General features: G+C 42.2%; 2 protein-coding genes across 5 annotated transcripts in view; one reads left to right on the plus strand and one right to left on the minus strand.

The window, feature by feature from the left end:
- Positions 1-2,857: 2,857 nt before the first annotated feature.
- AMDHD1 (amidohydrolase domain containing 1) lies at positions 2,858-18,378 on the minus strand. Of its 2 annotated transcripts, XM_066357313.1 has the most exons (10): positions 18,243-18,378; positions 17,587-17,769; positions 16,114-16,220; positions 14,630-14,694; positions 12,105-12,382; positions 9,863-10,088; positions 6,530-6,654; positions 5,246-5,339; positions 4,563-4,723; positions 2,858-3,707 (listed from the first exon to the last, which is right to left on the minus strand). In XM_066357313.1, the coding sequence occupies exons 2-10, from the start codon at positions 17,721-17,723 to the stop codon at positions 3,620-3,622; spliced, it is 1,281 nt and encodes a 426-aa protein (XP_066213410.1). In that variant the 5' UTR covers positions 17,724-17,769; positions 18,243-18,378; the 3' UTR covers positions 2,858-3,619. The 2 variants fall into 2 exon arrangements, with proteins under 2 accessions (XP_066213410.1, XP_066213407.1); XM_066357310.1 differs by lacking the exon at positions 18,243-18,378 and having other exon boundaries at positions 17,587-18,010.
- Positions 17,731-18,512, plus strand: part of CCDC38 (coiled-coil domain containing 38) — a 47,159-nt gene continuing 46,377 nt past the window's right edge. Inside the window, exon 1 of one of the 3 annotated variants that reach the window (XM_066357307.1) lies at positions 17,731-17,788. The gene's annotated coding sequence lies outside the window, so the exon portion shown is untranslated. Of the gene's footprint in view, positions 17,789-18,183; positions 18,248-18,411; positions 18,508-18,512 lie in introns of those variants that run through there. The other 2 variants (XM_066357297.1, XM_066357300.1) reach the window with 2 other exon arrangements.

Here is an 18,512-nt window from a genome sequence, read left to right on the forward strand (position 1 = left end):
AGGTGACCAACTTTTTTACAATGAAAAGGAGGACAAAAATAAATTGAAGAAAACAATATTATAAATAGAAACATTTTATTCATTGCAACAATAATAACACTCTAATATAAATGTATAATAAAAACATTTGTAATATTTTATATTGTAATTATGCTTACATGCCTATTAATTTTTAATAATAATTGTAAGAAAAAAGTACTCATTTAGTAAAACTAAATATCAAACAAAACCACTAATTTGGAGTGATATTCAGGTGTATTTATCATTTTCTAATTTAAAAACGTCTGATTTATGCAACTATTAATTAAAATGTGTTATTAATAGATATGGTTTGAGGTTAGATTTTTACTTTAAAACTCGAATTTCGGGAAAATACTTGTAAATAAAATTATACGTATTTGGAAATTATTAACTAGATAATGAATTAATAAAACATGAATTGTGCTTCCCTGTCTATGATTGAACATTCACTGAGAATGAAATCGTGGGTCTACAATGTCATATGTGCCGTGTTGTGTTTTGGTAAGAAGTACACAAAACCATTTGCGTGCTCTGTGTATCGCACGCTCTCTCAAGGTCTCCCGTGAGAAGCGCGTGCATAATCGCATCTCACTGCACTGTACTGATCCTTGACGAGTCGTCATGTCAAATATATATAAATATGTTACATCACACATCACACGTAATGGATCAACTCTGCATTGATTGAATACGGACATTTACAGATTAGAGCAATATCAAAAAGGAGGACATGTAGGAGGATACTTTTTGAGGGAGGACAGAACTTACAAAAGAAGGACTGTCCTCCCTAAAGGAGGACGATTGGTCACCTTATTTTAAGACAATCAGCTCTAAATATTGTCTGCCTTTGTGCCTTTGTTCTTCTGTTTAATGTCACTCTTACTGCCCTAACTGGATTATAAATTCCCAGAAGGCAGGGCCCAGCTTTGAAGTAGAATTTCAGAGTTGGAGGAAATTCAATCTCTACAGATAAAGAGAGAAAATCAAAGCCCAGCTGTCAAGTTCCAGCTCTGTGTTCCCTTCGGCATACTACGTCACCTCGCCTGTCGCCCACAGTGTCTGCTGCCTGCATCCTCAATTCAGCGGGGGTGATGTCACCACCAAAATTTGGGAGAGGCAAAAAAATTATATGTCACATGGTTTGTGTTCTTCCAAAACTCGACCCTACCTGACACAATCTTATTCTTTAGAAAATAATTTACTATTTCTCCTGAGAACGTGACCCAATAATTTTAAAAAGTTGAGACAAGAAATGCTGATCTAGCCTGATGTGGCTCACAGAGTAGAGGTTTACATCTCACCTTCCACCTGGACATCGGGCCCGAGGTCTCCTGCTCTCCCCGCCAGAGGACTCGTTCCAGGTGTCTTGCCAGAGTCCACTCACACAACAAATATTTGAGTGCCTGCTATGTACACTGAAACCAGGTTAATATTTCCACAACAACACTTTTGTACTGGACCTATCCTATTCAAATACGCCCAGTGCCTTCCCCGACTTTAAAATGAAATTCTGACCAGTGAGGCTGACGTCCAAAGCCGTGTGAGAGCTGACCTCACCTTGTCATCTGAGCTCTCCACTGAGCCTGTACTCTAGGAAGACTTATCCCTTGTCTTCTGAACATTTCCTGATGTTCTATCTTGGAGCTTTTCCTTCTCTTCACAATCCTGCCAACCTCCAAAGCTCAGGATGGCAACCCCATCCCCAACCTTGAAACTGTTTCTTTCTTTGGTTTTCCTTTAACACTTGACTCCTCCATGAACGTCATCCTTTGACATTATGTTAAAGAATTCCTATGCTCTTTCCAATCCACAGAGTACCTGCATCTCTCGGTTAGCCTGCTTAGTGCATTTTTAATTTTTTTTAAAGATTTTATTTGTTCATTTTAGTGAAAGGAGAGAGAGAGCAAGGGAAGGAGAGAGGAAAAGAGAGAGAAGGGGGGAGGAGCAGGAAGCATCAACTTCCATATGTGCCTTGACCAGGGAAGCCCGGGGTTTCCAACCAGTGTGACCTCAGCGTTCCAGGTCGATGCTTTATCCACTGCACCACAATAGGTCAGGTGCTTAGTGCATTGTGCATCCATTCATTAATTCATTTATTGATAATCTGCTGTGAACCAATCCCCCATACTAGATCCTGGGGACATGACGAGGTTCCTGCCCTCTACTAACCCACAATGTAAAGGCATAGACAGTTAAATTACAATGGTATAATGACTGTAGTCGAGGTAAGGAGGCACGGTGGGGTGGGGAGTGACTAGCTCTGATTTCCTACCTAGAGAAGAGAGGAAGAGCATTCCAGGCAGAGGAAATAGTGCTGTGAGGCCTAGAACAGCAAATCAGACCCCGTTTTTTGAAGAACAGGGTGAAACTTGGTTTGACTAGGGCCTTAGGCTCTAGGACTGCTCAGAAGTTAATGGGCTCGTGAATCCTCTGGGAGCTTCTTAAGACGTAGACTCTGATACAGCAGTTCTGGGGTGGGACCAATGCTCTGCATTTCTAGCAAGCTCCCTTGAGCTGCAAGGGCTTACAAAGGCTGGTCTGGGAGGACTAAGGCAGTTCCCAGTGGGTATCCTCTTCTGCTCTCCTTCAAAGAAGACATGAATGCTATTTGTGCTGAGAAAAATAGGGTGCTCTTCGCCTTTATATTCTGGAAGTATAAAGATAAACTTCTGCATGGTGTGGGTTCAGCATGACCTAACATTTAGTGTGGACCTTCATAACTATCTCATAGGTCCCAAATTCCCACTGTTGACTAGGTGATCCCACACCCCCTCAAAACTCCTTCACCAAGCATATGAGTGATAGAGCCTCAGCCCCCATGCTAGACAACAACAACAGTGGCAGCACATATTTATTAAGAGTTATGAACCGTTTTCTATACATTTGTAATGTGAAGAATCAAAAAGTTAAAAACTACTTTTAAAATGACATTCTTGGATTTGGTCAATATGCATTCATTCCAGCAAGTCCCCAGCACCCGTATATAAAATGAAGAGTCTGGAATTGTGCTGTGAAGTCTGTTTTGAGCTAGGGTTGAAAAGAAATCAGAAATGGAAGGCCACTCTCCCTCAGGGGACACTGATGCATCCAGAGGGCATCTAGGAAGACAAGCTGAGCAGGCAAAGGAAAAACTGTGTCTTATTACAGAAGGCTACATTTTAGCTTACTCTGGGGCAAATTACTTGGATGTCCCTCCATCCCCCAATTTTCACTAAATATTGTTGAAAAACAAATTTGAATAGCAGAAACAAAATGGGAATTTCAAGCCATGTCTACATAATTGCCAATCTGCTTTTTCCCACAAATGCGTTCTTGTGATAATTCATATTAATCTTCAGAATATTTATGACATACCTTTATGAAGTAATTTAATGTTTTAAGATTATCATTAAATTGATTTACCTGCTTGTATGTCTGGGTGCATATTAAATTAAAAGAAATTAATCCCTTGAGTTTTATGAGTGGATTAACAAAACCCTGAAATACATTTAGGTTTATGTGACATCATTTTGGTAACCTACTAGGGTATCTTACTTTTTAATATAATCGTGTTGATGTATTTTATGCAATTGAACAGTTTTCTCTTTCCTTTAATCTGTCATTTTTTATAGATGACTTTTCCTTTAGCTATAACATATTCGATTAATTCATGATGGCCTCCAAACTGGTAAATCAAATGCTCCCATCTAGGAAGAAATCAAACATCACTTCATTACATACAAGTCAAAATTATCACTGTCCTTGAATGTTAATTTAAAAATACATTCTTTAAAAAATTCTTTATACCTAGTCATTAACATTTGGGCTTTTTAAAAAAAATGACATATTACTAACTAGCCTATGATAAGTCAAGTAGTGTTTAAAAATAATTTAAGTATTTGATCTTAAAATATTTGATTCAATTAAGTAATGTACAAATGGTAACATTAGCATTATTTTCAGCAGAGTGGTTTATAACTACCAAGAGTGGAACGATAGAGCCACTCTCTTCTGTTGAACATGAGGTCCGAGAGCTGTAACAGCCTCATTAGAGTCAGCAATGGAAGATTTAGAACAGTAAGACTCAAACTACCCCTTTGGAGACCCAGATGGCAGCCAACTGTGGGTGAGTAATAAGAAATCAGGGCAGGAAAACTGAAGCAAGGATTTGGGGATCCAGTAGGAATAAGAAGTTAGGACGGTAATGAATCAGAACCAGGTGACAAGCTGAAGTTGGGACATGGGTGGCCCAGAGTAAGCAAAAGAAGGTCAGAAGCCAAGCAGGAAGACAAAAACACATGCCAGAAGGCACAGCAAGTCCAACGTCCATGCAGACAGAGCAGAAGCCTGGAGATCTATGAGAGAGGTGAAGATGGATGGAGAGACGGGAAGACTTAGTCTTCCCTATCGTTTAGGACCTGCAGGGAGACTTTGTTATAGAAAGGGAGAGAGGGGACCGGGTAGCTTCTGAGCTTGCAAAGAGCCTAATACTAATAATTAGTGGAGAAGGAGGTCTGGATAATACAATGGACATAAAATAGCTTAGTTAAAAGAACACTCACCTGGATGAATTGATGATAATGAGATCTCCCTGTTTGCCAACTTCCAAAGACCCGTGCATGTGAGATTTCCCCAGGGCATAAGCTGCATTGATGGTGGCAGCGGCCAAGGCCTCTGGCATGGACATTCTCATGTTGACACAGGCCAGGTGCATGACCATAGGCTGAGGTGGGAAAAGAAAAGTGAGGGAGGAAACTAACAAAGCGGCGACTGGTGGAGATGGCTAAATTGCTATGGGAAAATTAAAACTTACACATAAAGGTCCCTATGCTTTAGAAAAGATTCCTTTATTATAGAGATTACCCTATGTGTATTTAATATTTATTTACAACTTTTCAAGATCACTTATTGTATAAAAAATGAAGCTGCCCTCCACGCCTACTTACTAAAACTTCTTTGAGCTTATCCTATTCTCCAAGAGGGGCAACGAGTTTCTGTAAACCACAATGTCCAAGGCTAAATCAGAAAATAATATAAATAAGACCCTTTCTCCCTTCTTTGTGCTTGGAAGCATTTGTGTGTGCAAAAAAATCCAATTACCTTACCATCTATATCTTTTTTTTTCTTGTTTTACAGAAGATTTTTTTAAATGTTAGATCCATTTTAACAGAAATATTTTTAAATTATATATATGCTTGGTAGAAGTTTGATACTCTGCTTAGAAAGACATATTAAAAGTAATTACCATTGAAAAGCAATAGGCATTCGGGTTGAAGTCACTACCCAAAGCAACTATTACTCCTTCATCTAACATCTTCCTGGCTCGAGGCTGCTTCAGTCTAATGAAGGGGAAAAAAGATGTCAGTGTCCAGAATTGGAGCTTTCGCAGTATAGATGTTCAGAATGGAAGAAGATTTAAGCTATCCAACCCCTTTGTCTTCTGGAAGAAACAGAAACTCGAGGTTAAGTGATTAGTTTTTGACTGATATTTCTTGCTTGTAGTCTACATTAATGTATGTGTATGGAATCATAATAAGTATCAGGAAAGCACTGAAATAATTCTCCCTTGTAACAGTTATGCAAAGCCTTATTTTTCAATCTTTAAAGCAGAGTTTTTCAACCTTGGCACAAATCATTTCTCGGGATGGCTAATTCTTTGTTGTGAGGGTGGTTCAGTGTACTGTAGGATGTTCAGTAGCATCCCTGGCTTCTATCCGCTAGATGTCAGTAGCAACACTTAGTTGTGACAAAGAAAAAAAATATCTCCAGACATTGATAAATGTCTCCTAAAGGGCAAAATCTCCCTGCAGAATCACCGCCTTGAAAATCACATACACCGACCCCACAGAAAGCACCTGGTCCTAACAGAATAAAGTGCCTCTCGAATGCTGGCCTCCCTGACCACAAACTTGGTGGCTGTCATGGAAGGGGTACAATGGAAAGAATCAGAAGACCTCAGGTTTCAGAATTGGTAGAATTAGAGAAATGGCAGTTATACAAGATGGACTAAATGTATTCAATCCACAGAGGGCATACAGAAAATTCCTAGGGAGTTTCCACAAAATACATGCTCCTCTCTCCTGTCACCCCCTGGATTTATGAGGATTCTGGTTCCCAATTACAGCATCTATGCACATATCAGAAAACAGCTCATGCAAATTCTGAGTACTATTTAACATACTTAATATAGTATGCATGTTTTTCAAAGTATAAAGCCTACTTCATTTTTTTTTCAAATTATAAAGGCATTTTTCTTTAGGAAATCCAAAAACTAGTAAAAAGGAAAAACAAAGAGCCACCCTTCCCAATAATCCCACCACTGAAAGTCAATTTAGTTCTGCACTCCTTCTTTGGGGTAGCTCATTTCTGAACATCATTCCAGAATTGGCATCTTCCACGAGCTAAGTTTTCTTGATTTGCATCTCTAAGGGATTTGTCAGGGCAATGAAATAATAGCTAAGCATCTTGGAAGTCTGTGTCCTCACAGCTTGTGCTTACAGCCCTTGTGTGGGGGTGAGGACGGCCTCACCTTAGCATGTAGGCAGTGGTGGGCAGAAGGACAGCCGAGCACCTGGCTGTTGCCATGGCAGCAATGCCCTCATCGCTCACTTCTTCCAGGTGACTGATTGCCCTGGCTCCCAGTTCAGCTCCAAGCTAAGCAGAATGAGCAGAGACAAGAGGACTTAACCAACAGCAGCAATAAATCAATAAAGTGCCAAAAAAAAAATACAGTTTGTCTTGCAAAAATAAACAGCACTCTATTATTAAGATTTCTTGCCCCACTACCTCCCGCAAGCACAAACCCCAAAATGGATAAAGGGTTTATGATGAACATTCATTTGAAAATTAGCTATTGCACTACTTCAAAAACTATTCTAAGACACAAATGCTTACTGACATTCTTCAGACATTTTGCTAAAAAAGGAAATTTTATGAATCTTATGAATCAGAATAAGATGTTGAGTAATATTAGTAATAAAATCTATTATAGCATCATAAATCACAATGATTGGGTATGTTGAAATGCCCCTGCTCAGTGAAAACAGATCAGTTAAGAAAACAAACTTTAAAAATGTGAAATCATATATATATAATTTGAGAATGCTACTTGTGCTCGATTTCTCTCCAGATGAAAAGTTTGGGCTAGGTTTTGGCCAGTTGGCTCAGTGGTAGAGCACTGACATGGCATGTGGATGTCCCAGGTTTGATTCCTGGTCAGTACATACAGGAGAAGCAACCATCTGCTTCTCTCCCTTTCCCCTTCCCCCTTCTCTCTCTCTCTCTCTCTCTCTCTCTCTCTCTCTTTTTTCTTCTCCAGTAGCCATGGCTCAATTGGTTCAAGTACATTGGCCCCAGACGCTAAGGATGGCTCCATGGAGCCACTGCCTCAGGTGCTTAAAATAACTTGGTTGCAAGCATGGCCCCAGATGGGCAGAACATCAGCTCCAGATGGGGGTTGCCAGGTGGATCCCAGTCAGGGTGCATGCAGGAGTCTATCTTGCTTCCTCTCTCTTATAATTAAAAAAAAAAGTTAAAAAACCAAGAAGAGGCAATGCTGTGATGATCATGGAACCACACAATGAAGTGGAATTCTTCTCATCTTATTTTTACACACACTCACACTCGGCCCCAGAATGAAAAGTGGTATGTTAAGAAATCATATCCCAAGGAAAGGAGAGGAGATTGTAATATTTGATGCTACACTGCAGCCCAGGGAGGCTGCAGTTCCTCCACACCAGGGCAGGGATAAGCTGACCCCTTGTCAGAAGCTGACTCGGTCTAAGAACATTTTGGATCACAGGGCAGACTATGTCCCCTCAGGGGAGTCTCTTTCTGACCTTGGAATCATTCTCATTTTTGCAAATGTAATTTGCTTATCCTGGGTATTGGCCTCTATTGATATAATTCATGAGTCACTCTCTACAACCAAAAGTATCTTGTTGACCACCCATTTTACATTCATTTAACAAATATTCAATAGCTATTTATTTAGTAAAGGTCATCGGCATGCCAGGCACTGTGCTAACCTCCAGGGAGCAGGCTGTGTAAGGCATGGGTTCAGTCCTCAGTGTTTGCAGTCCAGTAGGGACTGCAGAGGCAAGTTTAACACAGTGGGACAGATGCAGGGAAGAGCAATAACCTTCTGTTGGGGAGGTTTGGGAAGGACCGCCAGAGAAGCTGTGGCTAAGGTGAAACATGGGAGTTCGAAATAGCGCCACAGGGGGAGTTCAGAGTAGAGAAACAATATATGCAGAGGCATGGGGTATTTGGTGTACCAAAAGTAGTTTATTGTGGCTGGCTCATGGTAGACAGGGTAAAGGAAGTGGAAAGGGGGAGGGGAGAGAGGAAGATAGAGAAGTAAACAAGGGAAGGGCTGGATCCTGGCAAGTCTACATGCAAGGAGTTTGGAATTCCCCTATAAACAAAGGTAAGCCTTTAGGTCAACGGTTCTCAACCTGTGGGTCACGACCCCGGCGGGGGTCGAACGACCAAAACACAGGGGTCACCTAAATCCATCAGAAAATACATATTTTATTAGGCGACCCCTGTGTTTTGGTCGTTCGACCCCCGCCAGGTCGCGACCCACAGGTTGAGAACCGCTGCTTTAGGTGGTTTTAAGCAATGGAGAGGAAGGATAGATGCACTAGGGGATGGATTAAAGAAACAGACTAAAGTGGAGACAAGCTAGAACAGTGGTCGGGAACCTATGGCTCGCAAGCCAGATGTGGCTCTTTTGATGGCTGCATCTGGCTCACAGACAAATCTTTAATAAAAATAATAATAATGTTAAAAATATAAAACATTCTCATGTACTACAATCCATTCATTTCCTACTGCTCATGTTCATGGTTGCGGGTGGCTGGAGTCAATCACAGCTGTCCTCTGGGACAACACCAAATTTTTATTGGATAATGTGTAATGTACACAGGTCATTGTATGGCTCTCATGGAATTACATTTTAAAATATGTGGCGTTCATGGCTCTCTCAGCCAAAAAGGTTCCCGACCCCTGAGCTAGAAGACAAGAACAGCTGTAACAGGAATCCAGGGAGAGTGTGGTGGTGGTTGGATCTAGGCAGAGGGGTGAAGAGAGGTGAATCTAGAGACATTCAGGGGGAACACTGGCAGGACTTGCTGGTTGGTTGAAATGTGGTAGGTGAAGGGGAGGGTGGAGCCAACTGACATCGGTTTTTGACTTAGGCAACAGATAAGTAACGGGGTCATTCACTGGGATAGGAAACACAGGGCAAGATTTGGAAGTGATATTAAGAGCTCAGGTAGGACCTGTTGTGGTTAAGACCCGTGAGGGGTAGCTACATCTGTACTTACGTCACAAGGGCAATTGTTCATTCAGCTCCTGACCCCCATTCAAGAGCTGTCTTATTCACTGATGAATTCAACAGTGCCTGACACACCTTAGACACTCAGATATTTGTTGAAAATATGAATATACAAATCTGGGCAAGATATACAGATTTGAAAATCATGTTATGCTTATTAATGGTATGCGTCACTAAAATTCATCTGGATGATGCACAGGAAGACCCTAGGAGCTGCAGGTGACATCAGTCAGTAGCAGTATGGCTTTCTGTACCAACCAAAATAGTTGTGAATATAGTAAAGATCACAAAGGTATTTCTTTTTCTACTAACACCTCCAGCAGGTGATAATAAAAGTAAATAACTAGCAAAAAAGTAAATTTATCATAGAGGTCAGGGATTCCAAGGCTCAATCAGACCAATGTGCACAGCGTCCAAACAAAGTTCCCCAAGCTCTGCTTTTCAGAGGCTGCTCCTGTCTTTGAACAAACGAGGTCAGTTTTCCATAGTGAGAGTGTGGACAAAGGAAAAGGTCAGCCGTACCTCCGCGGCCTTCATCGGGTGGAGCTCATCCCCGTGGAAGTTCAGCTGTAACCCTATATCTTTTCCACCTTGAAGAATCCTTCTAGTAGAATCAAGATCAAAGACACCTTTCTCACAGAACACATCTATATTGTCCACGTGAATCTGCCCGTCTCTGCCAAGCTCCTTCAACTTTGGGAGGTGGTTGTTGATGATGTCATCAGCAGCTTCTGTGGCAGTTTTTCCTCTAAGGGAAGGAAAAAAGATTTCCATGGGCAAAAATATTCTTTAAAAAACTAGAAAGAGGATTTTTTTTTATATATAGTTGGAGAACCTGAGAAACTGTAGGTAAATGACTTCAAGTCTTAGAGAAGTACAGAAAGAATCAAAGCTGTAACTGAGGGTTCTTAACAGCGGTGACAGGCTGACACAACGGAGGTACTGACTGGGCTCTGTCCGCACTGGCCCTATACACAGAGGCTCAAATGGGCTCCTCCGTCTGGCACACCAGCCTTGCCTCTGGGAACGCCAGCAAGGCCATCAGGCTGGGAAAAGTGAACCTGCTTGTCCGGGACACCTGGAGAGCATCCTGGAAGCTTCCCTGGCAACCCCGTTGCAGGCCACTTACCTGGGCCCCAACTACCATCCTTTTTCTTCTCCACGCTGTTTCTAGAAGCATCTGCCTAAGGCTTCCTGTCTCACCACTTGGGGACAGGGGAGAAGAGCACAGTAGAGGCCCTGAAATTTTCACTAAGATTCTGGGGTAGTTATATATTAGGGAGGGCTGGGCTTTTGAAGTCAAATATACACAGAGCTCTACCACTTGCTGGCTGCATAACTTTTTAGACATGTTATTTGGTATCATTTGGCATACTCGGAGCCTCGGGCTTTATCACTGGAGATCAAGATGCAGACCGCAGAGCCTCATTGGCAGATGAAGAAAATTCCTACAAAACTTGAGCCCTGTGTTTGGCACATAGAAGCCTCTCATTCAGTGAAAACCCTTTGGGTCAGTAGACAGACGTGGACCCTGACGAGACAAGCACTTACGTATCATTCTCAAGACAATTGCATAGAATAGGCTGTTACTTAGCTGTTTTACAGATGAATAATTCACTTTCAAAGATGTTAAGAGGTGCCCTTAGCGTGGGAAGTAGCTCAGCTGGATTCAAACCCAGGTCTGCTATCGCTCCGAAGCCTGAGACCCGACCACCATGTCACACGGCCCTGCCTCCTGAAACACCCAGGCATCGCACACCTCAGGCTCCATCTGAAAAAAATGTTTCCTCTAGACAGGCTGTCTCCAAAGTCTTAGAGCAGTTTCAAGCTTTAATAATTTCAGAAGTATAAGTGCTAAAAAACATACAGCAAACATCACTGGAAATATTAGGTATATGTGTTTTTTTCTACTTAATTTGTTTTATAAATAGTAAATATTATGGTAATGTTAAAATTTTTTAGCTCCTCTGAAGATGCTATGCACAAAATCACCATTAACAATTTATTGTCTAAAGTTCATATGATGAAATATTTTTTTAAATATAAATTGTTTTTCAAATAATAATTTATGTAAGTCTATAGCATTTATGTATCTAAGTTATCAAATCTTAAAACTGCACTAAAACTGTGGAGAAGACCTGTGAATTTTTAAGTCCTGGATTTTTTTTTAATCTTTTAGTTCTGGAACTGTGGCCTTCTAGAAATTCCAGGACAGATCAGATACAGATACAGATGTAGACGGAGACAGCCTTTCTCTATAGTAAAGCCATATAGGAAAAACTTTTTATATTAAGGGGAAAGCTAAAAAAAATTTACAACAATAAAACAAAAATGTTTTCTGCTCAACAAGCATCATGAACAAAAATAAAAAATGTTTGGAATCATTTGACTTCAAGATTGGACCTGTCTCCTACACGGTATGGTATTAGTCTTCATCTCTAAAGTGCTTATTTGCTGTTACGGGAAGCTGGATTAACATCTGTCATTTTAAAGGATCTGCAAGGGACATTTCTCTCTGTTAACCAAAAGAGCTTTGAGCGTTTCCTCTTCCTTATCATTAAGGGACTAGCAAAGTGATGGGTCTGATGGGGGTCCCCCTTCTAAAACCTTGCGTGAGATGACGGACCATTAGAATCAGAACACCTTTCCAAAGGCTTCCTCTACTGGTCTCTCTGCCAGAGCTAAAGTGCTGAGCGACCGCTGGAGAGAGCGGTCGGTCCCTCAAGGCCCGAGTAAAACCCTGGTCCCCGCCGCCTGAGGTTACTTTGGCACCGAGTGAGCCCCGCAGTAAGTGGCCGAGATGCCGATGCCCATCTGCCGCCGGGCGCGCTCGATCACGCGGAGCATCTTGAGCTCGGTCTCCAGGTTGAGGCCGTAGCCGCTCTTGCACTCCACCAGCGTGGTCCCGGCCCTCATCATGCACTGCAGCCGCTGCTGGAAGGAGCTGAACAGCTCCTCCTCCGAGGCCTGGCGTGTGCGCTCCACGGTGAAGTTGATCCCTCCTCCAGCCTGGTGGATGTCCATATACGTGGCTCCTGCCAACTGAACACACGGCTCACCCTTAGGCCGAACAAATGCAGGGAGATTGCAGGCAAAGTCTACAGAACCTTCCTGCAGGGGCAATCTCAAAGTGATTTACAATCAATATGCCAGCGGATCAGAGAAGGGGGGCGGGGCAGGGGTTGTCCCAGGAAAGTACTGGGATAGCAGAGATGTGAGATGTGGTGGAGACTTCTGGTCTCAGGGCATTGGCAATTTACTAGGCACAGAAGCGTTCCAATATTTTAACAACCCAATAGACCCAACTGTGTACCAGTTAAAGTTTCCGCCAGCACCTATAAGAAAAGAAAACCTTGGGCTATTCCCAGGAATCCCACCTCAGTCATTCAAACCTCCACCAAAGAAACCAAAGGGGATTTCCTCTCCTCAGTATTTGGCCACAAGAGTTTGGAGCCTAACCTCTGTGGCACAAGTAAATAAAGAGGCCCTTTGTGGGAATCCCACTGGGGTCCTGTCACTCTGCCCAGCGAGGAGCATGGTGCCAACACAATATACCCACCCGGGAGGGTCTCCCCCGCCAGTTTTTATCTGGGTTCTGACCTGGTGAGCTGGTGAGCTCAGCCAACACACCTCGCTCTGTGGACCTCACTTTCCACATCGATATAATGAGAGAACTGGACTGCAAATCTCTAGGGTTGCTTTTTGGCTCTGAAATTCTGTGATTTAATAAAGAAGTCTTAAAAAGCAGATCAAGTTTTTTGAGGAAGGTACACAATATCTGAAGAAATTTTTTCTTTTTTTTATACAGTTCAATTTAGCTGTTAGGATACATACTTTAAGAAACAATGTGAAGAAAAAGTATAGAGAAACTCAAGTGCATATCACTAAATGATAAAAGCCAATTTGGAAAGGCTACAAAACTCTGGAGACAGTAAAAAGATCAGTGGTTGCAGGGCTTGGGGGAAGAGAGAGATGAACAGCGGGAGCACAGAGTTTTAGGGCGCTGCAACCGCTCTGTACGATTCTACAGTGGTGGGTACATGTCGTCATACATTTGTCCAAACCCAGAGAATGTTCACCAAGAGTGAACATTAAGTAGCGCAAACCAGCGATTGTCAACCTTTTTATCTCAGGGCACACATAAACTAATTACTAAAATTCTTCACACCAAAAAATATCTTTTTTGCTGAAAAAAAAAATTGATTCATTCACACCAGATGGTTATTATTGTGTTGGCTGTTGTCACTTTTTAATTTGACAATCTAAGGGAAAAGAGGCCAGTGTCCCTGACGAACAGTCAGGTATTGCATATTTTCAAAAGCCTTGCGGCACACCAGTTGAAAACTGCTGACGTAAGCTATGGACTCTGGATGAGAATGTAGTTTCGCCCATTGTAACACATGTACCATCTGCTGGAGACGTGGAAACTGGGGAAGCCTGGGGTGGGCGATAATATTTTGGAGTCTTTGTAGCATCCTCTCAGTTTTGCTGTGAACCTAAAACTGCTCTAAAAAAAAAAAAATCTACTAAAAACAAACAATGCAAAAATGACTTCAACCAGTGATGTGAGGGTTGACTACAGTTTGTTTCATAATAAATTAATTTTTTCTGGAAAAAAATGAGAACAATATGAGACTTATTTTATTTTGTTATTAGAAATATATTTTTCCAGCCTGACCTGTGGCAGTGCAGTGGATAAAGCATCGACCTGGAACACTGAGGTTGCCAGTTCAAGACCTAGGGCTTGCCTGGTCAAGGCACATATGAGAAGCAACTATTATTGGTTGATGCCTCCTGCTCCTCACCATTCTCTCTCTCTCTCTCTCTCTCTCTCTCTCTCAAAACAATAAATAAAATATTTAAGCAAGAAAATAAATATATTTTTCCTGGTTTGACCCTAATGAATGGTGATTTGCAAACTGTTTCCTGGAACCTTTAAAAGACTCCCAGAGGTGGTGGGATGGAATCGGGGGAAGGGAAAGAGGGGAGAAATTACAGAGCAAGGCAGCCCAGCTCTGTTAAAATGAAGATTCCACAGCTAAAGTTTTTTGAGAACTATTATGCTTAAAATGACTGCTAACCCTGTGCTTAATATGAAAATTTGGGACAGTTATAAACTAGTCAGTTTTGTTATCATTTATTTTCCATAGTCCAGGCCAATAAAAATATCCATTAAAACGACATGTAGGCATATGTTGCAAAGTCCGACAGTCGACAGACTCTTTAGAAAAGGACTTGTCTATGTTTGTTTATGCTTCATTTTTATTTGCCATCATTCATTGCAGTTACCTTCATTGCAAACTCGTGAACTCTTTCACCAGCCCATACTGGATGTGTGTGTGCGTCCACCAAACCTGCAATCAATAAATCAAATCATTTTTAAAGTTAAGAATCAGAAAGTCCTTAGATGGCAGGCCAGCTATCCCATCCCAGTCTTTGTAAAGCACGATGGTGGTCAGCCATCTTGGAGGGGCAGGAGGAGAAAGAACTTGTCCGCATGGTTCCCCCACAGAGAGGAAACAAGAGGCCTCTCTGCACAGTTGGACTGGAAGGCTCTAATAGAGGAAGGTGACTCAACATGGTGAAAATTTTACTTAAAAAATATAGCTCCCCAAAACAAAAAATAAAATATAGCTCCTTTTGGCCAGTAAACCCATGCTCCCCAAGTGGACTTTTAAAACAAGATGTCAAATCTATTAGTTGAGCAAAACCAAGTACCATATCACCAGTGAATAATCTGGGTGTGAAAACAGAAGCATACAATCTGTACCCTCACCCCTGAGGAGGAAAAATATGAGATCAGAAAGATAAATCTTTCTTCAAGAAATAAATACATTTTAATTAAAGAAAAACTATAACGTAATTACTTGGAATGTCTGTTTACTCAGATGCAATTCAGTAAAGTTTATCTTCTCAGGATTTTAAAAATACCTAATGGAATAAATGGTTGATTATTGGGTTCTGATTTGGAGTAAAATCACAAGGCTCTATTCATATCACTTTCTATTATATTCAGCTCTTTCTCATAAGGTTTATTTTCTATCTCCCAAGAGCCAGAAAGTTGAAGCTCTGTCAGATATATGCAGTACACAGTTGAAATGTATTATATAAATATTAGCCTCTACATTTGCATAGAACTTGAAATTTGTGAAACTTGTTTCAGATCATTACATGAAGCCATAAAGCAGATCATGTAGTAAGAGATGACAGTGAATAAACTGATTCTATTGTCAATCACTAAAGATACAAATGAACTTTACTGAAATTGCTAGGGTGTTTTTTTTCTTTTCCTTTTTTCATCTAGAGATGAGTCTTTTGTTTCATGCTCTTACTAATTTAAAGTATATTCTGGTAGTAGAGATAGTAGTTTCCTGTTTGCATTAATAAAATTCTTCTGACAGTTTTTGAACCTACACAATACAGCTGGTCTCTCTTCCTTCCATGAGTGGGAGGAAGTAGAATGAATGGATGGATTTGAGTCAGAACTTGCCCATTACCCCTTTAACAATATTGAGTAAGATAGTTCACCCCTAAACTTCAGTGTTCTAATCTGTAACATGCTGATAACGATATTTGCCCTACGGGGCAGTTATAAGTATTCAATGTGAGAACATGTTTGTAAAGCAGCTAGACATTTCATAGTAGAAATTCAATAAATTGTAGCTATTATAATTTAATATCATTGTGAGATCCTCTTTAAAACAAGCTACAGTACTCTTCCTCTTTACATTACTAATACTGCATTTGGGGTTTTACTGAAAAGAGGTTAATACCCGGCAAGATGCATTTCCCAGAACAGTCAATTCTTTCTTCAAATGTGTCTCCAGAAAACTGTCTTTTGATAACATCAGCAGGACCGATGGCTTTTATAAGCCCATCCCTGGAGAAAAATCAAGAAATAATTACTGAATTTTGGGGAAATATTGTGAGAAATCTGGCTAATGATTTAAAATGTTATCAGTGTTTCTTGGTATCAGTTGGTATTTGTTGTGTTTCCTTTTTGAAATTGTCTTTGGAAAAGTGACTCCAGGCACATATAAGGAAAAAAAGTCAAATCATGTGTAGCAGAGAAAGCTAACTGTTCTCTAATTTCAATGTCCCATTTTCCCAGTGCTAGATTCCTAAAATTCAGCTGGACACAAGACCACCTAGAACAAAGATGCATTTCCCTGCCTCCCAGCAGCCTGATGTGGCCATGTGACTAAGTTTTAGCCAACAGAATTGTTTTCTCTTCCTCATTCCTACTGTCTGGAATATAGATAGCATGAAAGACGGAGCATATTGGTGACAAAGTGACAGGAGAAGAAGGGTTGTGCACAACAGGTCAAGAGAGTGGGGATCTGAATCCTCAAGACTCCAGATATGGCCTGCAACTAGCCCTGGTTCTTACTTTTGTGCGATTATGTTAATTGACTTTATCACATTTTTGACAGCAACACTAGAAATGTTTTTATCCCTTTGTTAATTAAAAATAAACACAGTCCCTAAAGCTAGACTCTTACACAACCCTAAGCAGCCTCAGCTAAGGGGTGAGATTAATTGCTTTTGTGCAACCATCCTGCCACGTTGTTCTCCAGTTCAAATTGGCATTCAATCCCCATTCCCAGCCCAGACTTGTCCTCCTAAACTGGCCACTCTTTTATTCACTCTAGCAAGAAGCACAGAAGGTTTAAGGAAAGTAACTGAAAATGTCCTCGTTTTATGGTGACTGAATCTTAATTTCCTAATACCCCAAACTATTACTATCTAAAGGTTTGCTGTGGTTCTCAAGTTTTAGTGAACAGGAGGGGGGGGGGGAGAGGTATTTGTAACAATTCAGGTCTCAGAACTCCGCCCACAGAGGTGCTGATTCAAAAGATCTGGGGATGGAGATGGGGTAAGGGGGGGAAGGTGAATGGTCTAAAAATCTGTCTTAAAAAAAAAAAAAAGAGTCTCAGGCCATTTAATGCAGCTGTTCACACTTCGGGAAGCACTGGAAAGAACCCCAACCCCTTCTGATTGTTGGACAATGATATTTTATCAGCAGAGACTGGATCCTGATGCGTCCCGGTGCCATATGCAGCTTGAGTGCGTTTTCCCACCGAATGACAACCTGAAGCAATCAAACTTATTAGCAACAGGTGCCTAAAAAGCAGCCCTGCCAATGTCTCCCTGGGATCGGGAAAACTTGTACCCGGTTTCGGTCCCCAGGGCATAAGTTAGAGAAAAAGCGCCAGGTTGGATCCCGCCAACCCGCGGCCACTTACGTGCCCACCACCAGGCTGGCGCCCTCCAGCACCGCCAGGCTGCGCAGCGCGTCCCGCAGCAGGAAGCGCTCCCCGCGGGCGCACACCAGCACCACTTGCTGCGCGTTCTCCAACAGGAGGCGGTGGTCACCCGCCATGTCGCCGCGCGCCGCGGATCGGGAGATGGTCACCGGGCTGGGGCTTCTAAGGGACGGCGGAACAGGTGCAGGCGGGCAGGGTGAAGCAGGGGCGGGCGCTCGCAGTCGCAGCCCTTCCAAACCCGGGAGAATGAGCGCCTTCCCCCAATCTTGGCAATGACAACAGTAGTACCAATGACCAGAATGTTGATTAATAATCAACGTTATAATAAATCTTTTTTTCTTGGTCTCCTTGTCACGTTCTGGGTAAACGTGGTAGAGATTCTTGTCCCTACTTTACACATAAAGAAGCTGAAGTTCGGTCACCGGGAGATATAAAAGTGGTTGCGAGGTCACGTGGCCACGTGGAAGGGGGTCACTGTAGGTGAGGGCGCCGGGACTGGGGAAAGTGGGGAAACACCTGGTAGAGATGGGTGCTGGAACCTGGGACAGAGCGCCGGGAGGGGACAGAATGTGGGAAACGTCTGTCTTGGGGGCTGGGTGGCATTCAGGGACGCGGTGGGCCGCCCGCAGCCGAACCTGGGGTAAGAGGAGGGGGGTGCAATGGGGTAGTTACTCCGGGGTCCGCGAGGCCGCGAAGCAGGTGGCGGGCGCAGCGCCCTCTTTCTTCAGTTGGCCAGCTCCGCTCCGGATCCCTCGCCAGACAGCCCCTGAGATGAAGGGGGACCGGGATGGGGGAGGATAGAACCGGGGCCAGAGGATCGATTGGTGACTCCACCCATCTTCCCCTAACACTTTACTTGAAGGATTGGTTGAAAGGTCTCCTGGATCCAAATTCGTTAAGGTAAA

This window comes from Saccopteryx leptura, chromosome 1 (genome assembly GCF_036850995.1).
Source record: "Saccopteryx leptura isolate mSacLep1 chromosome 1, mSacLep1_pri_phased_curated, whole genome shotgun sequence".
NCBI lineage: Eukaryota > Metazoa > Chordata > Mammalia > Chiroptera > Emballonuridae > Saccopteryx > Saccopteryx leptura.

Excerpts from the sequence above, each read along its gene's own strand:
- AMDHD1 (XM_066357313.1), bottom strand. The coding sequence starts at position 17,723 with ATGGCGGGTGACCACCGCCTCCTGTTGGAGAACGCGCAGCAAGTGGTG. Across the intron at positions 12,383-14,629 it reads TTCACGAGTTTGCAATGAAG|TTGGCAGGAGCCACGTATAT; the intron begins GTAACTGCAATG and ends CCGTGTGTTCAG. Across the intron at positions 6,655-9,862 it reads ACCCGATGAAGGCCGCGGAG|CTTGGAGCTGAACTGGGAGC; the intron begins GTACGGCTGACC and ends CATTCTGCTTAG.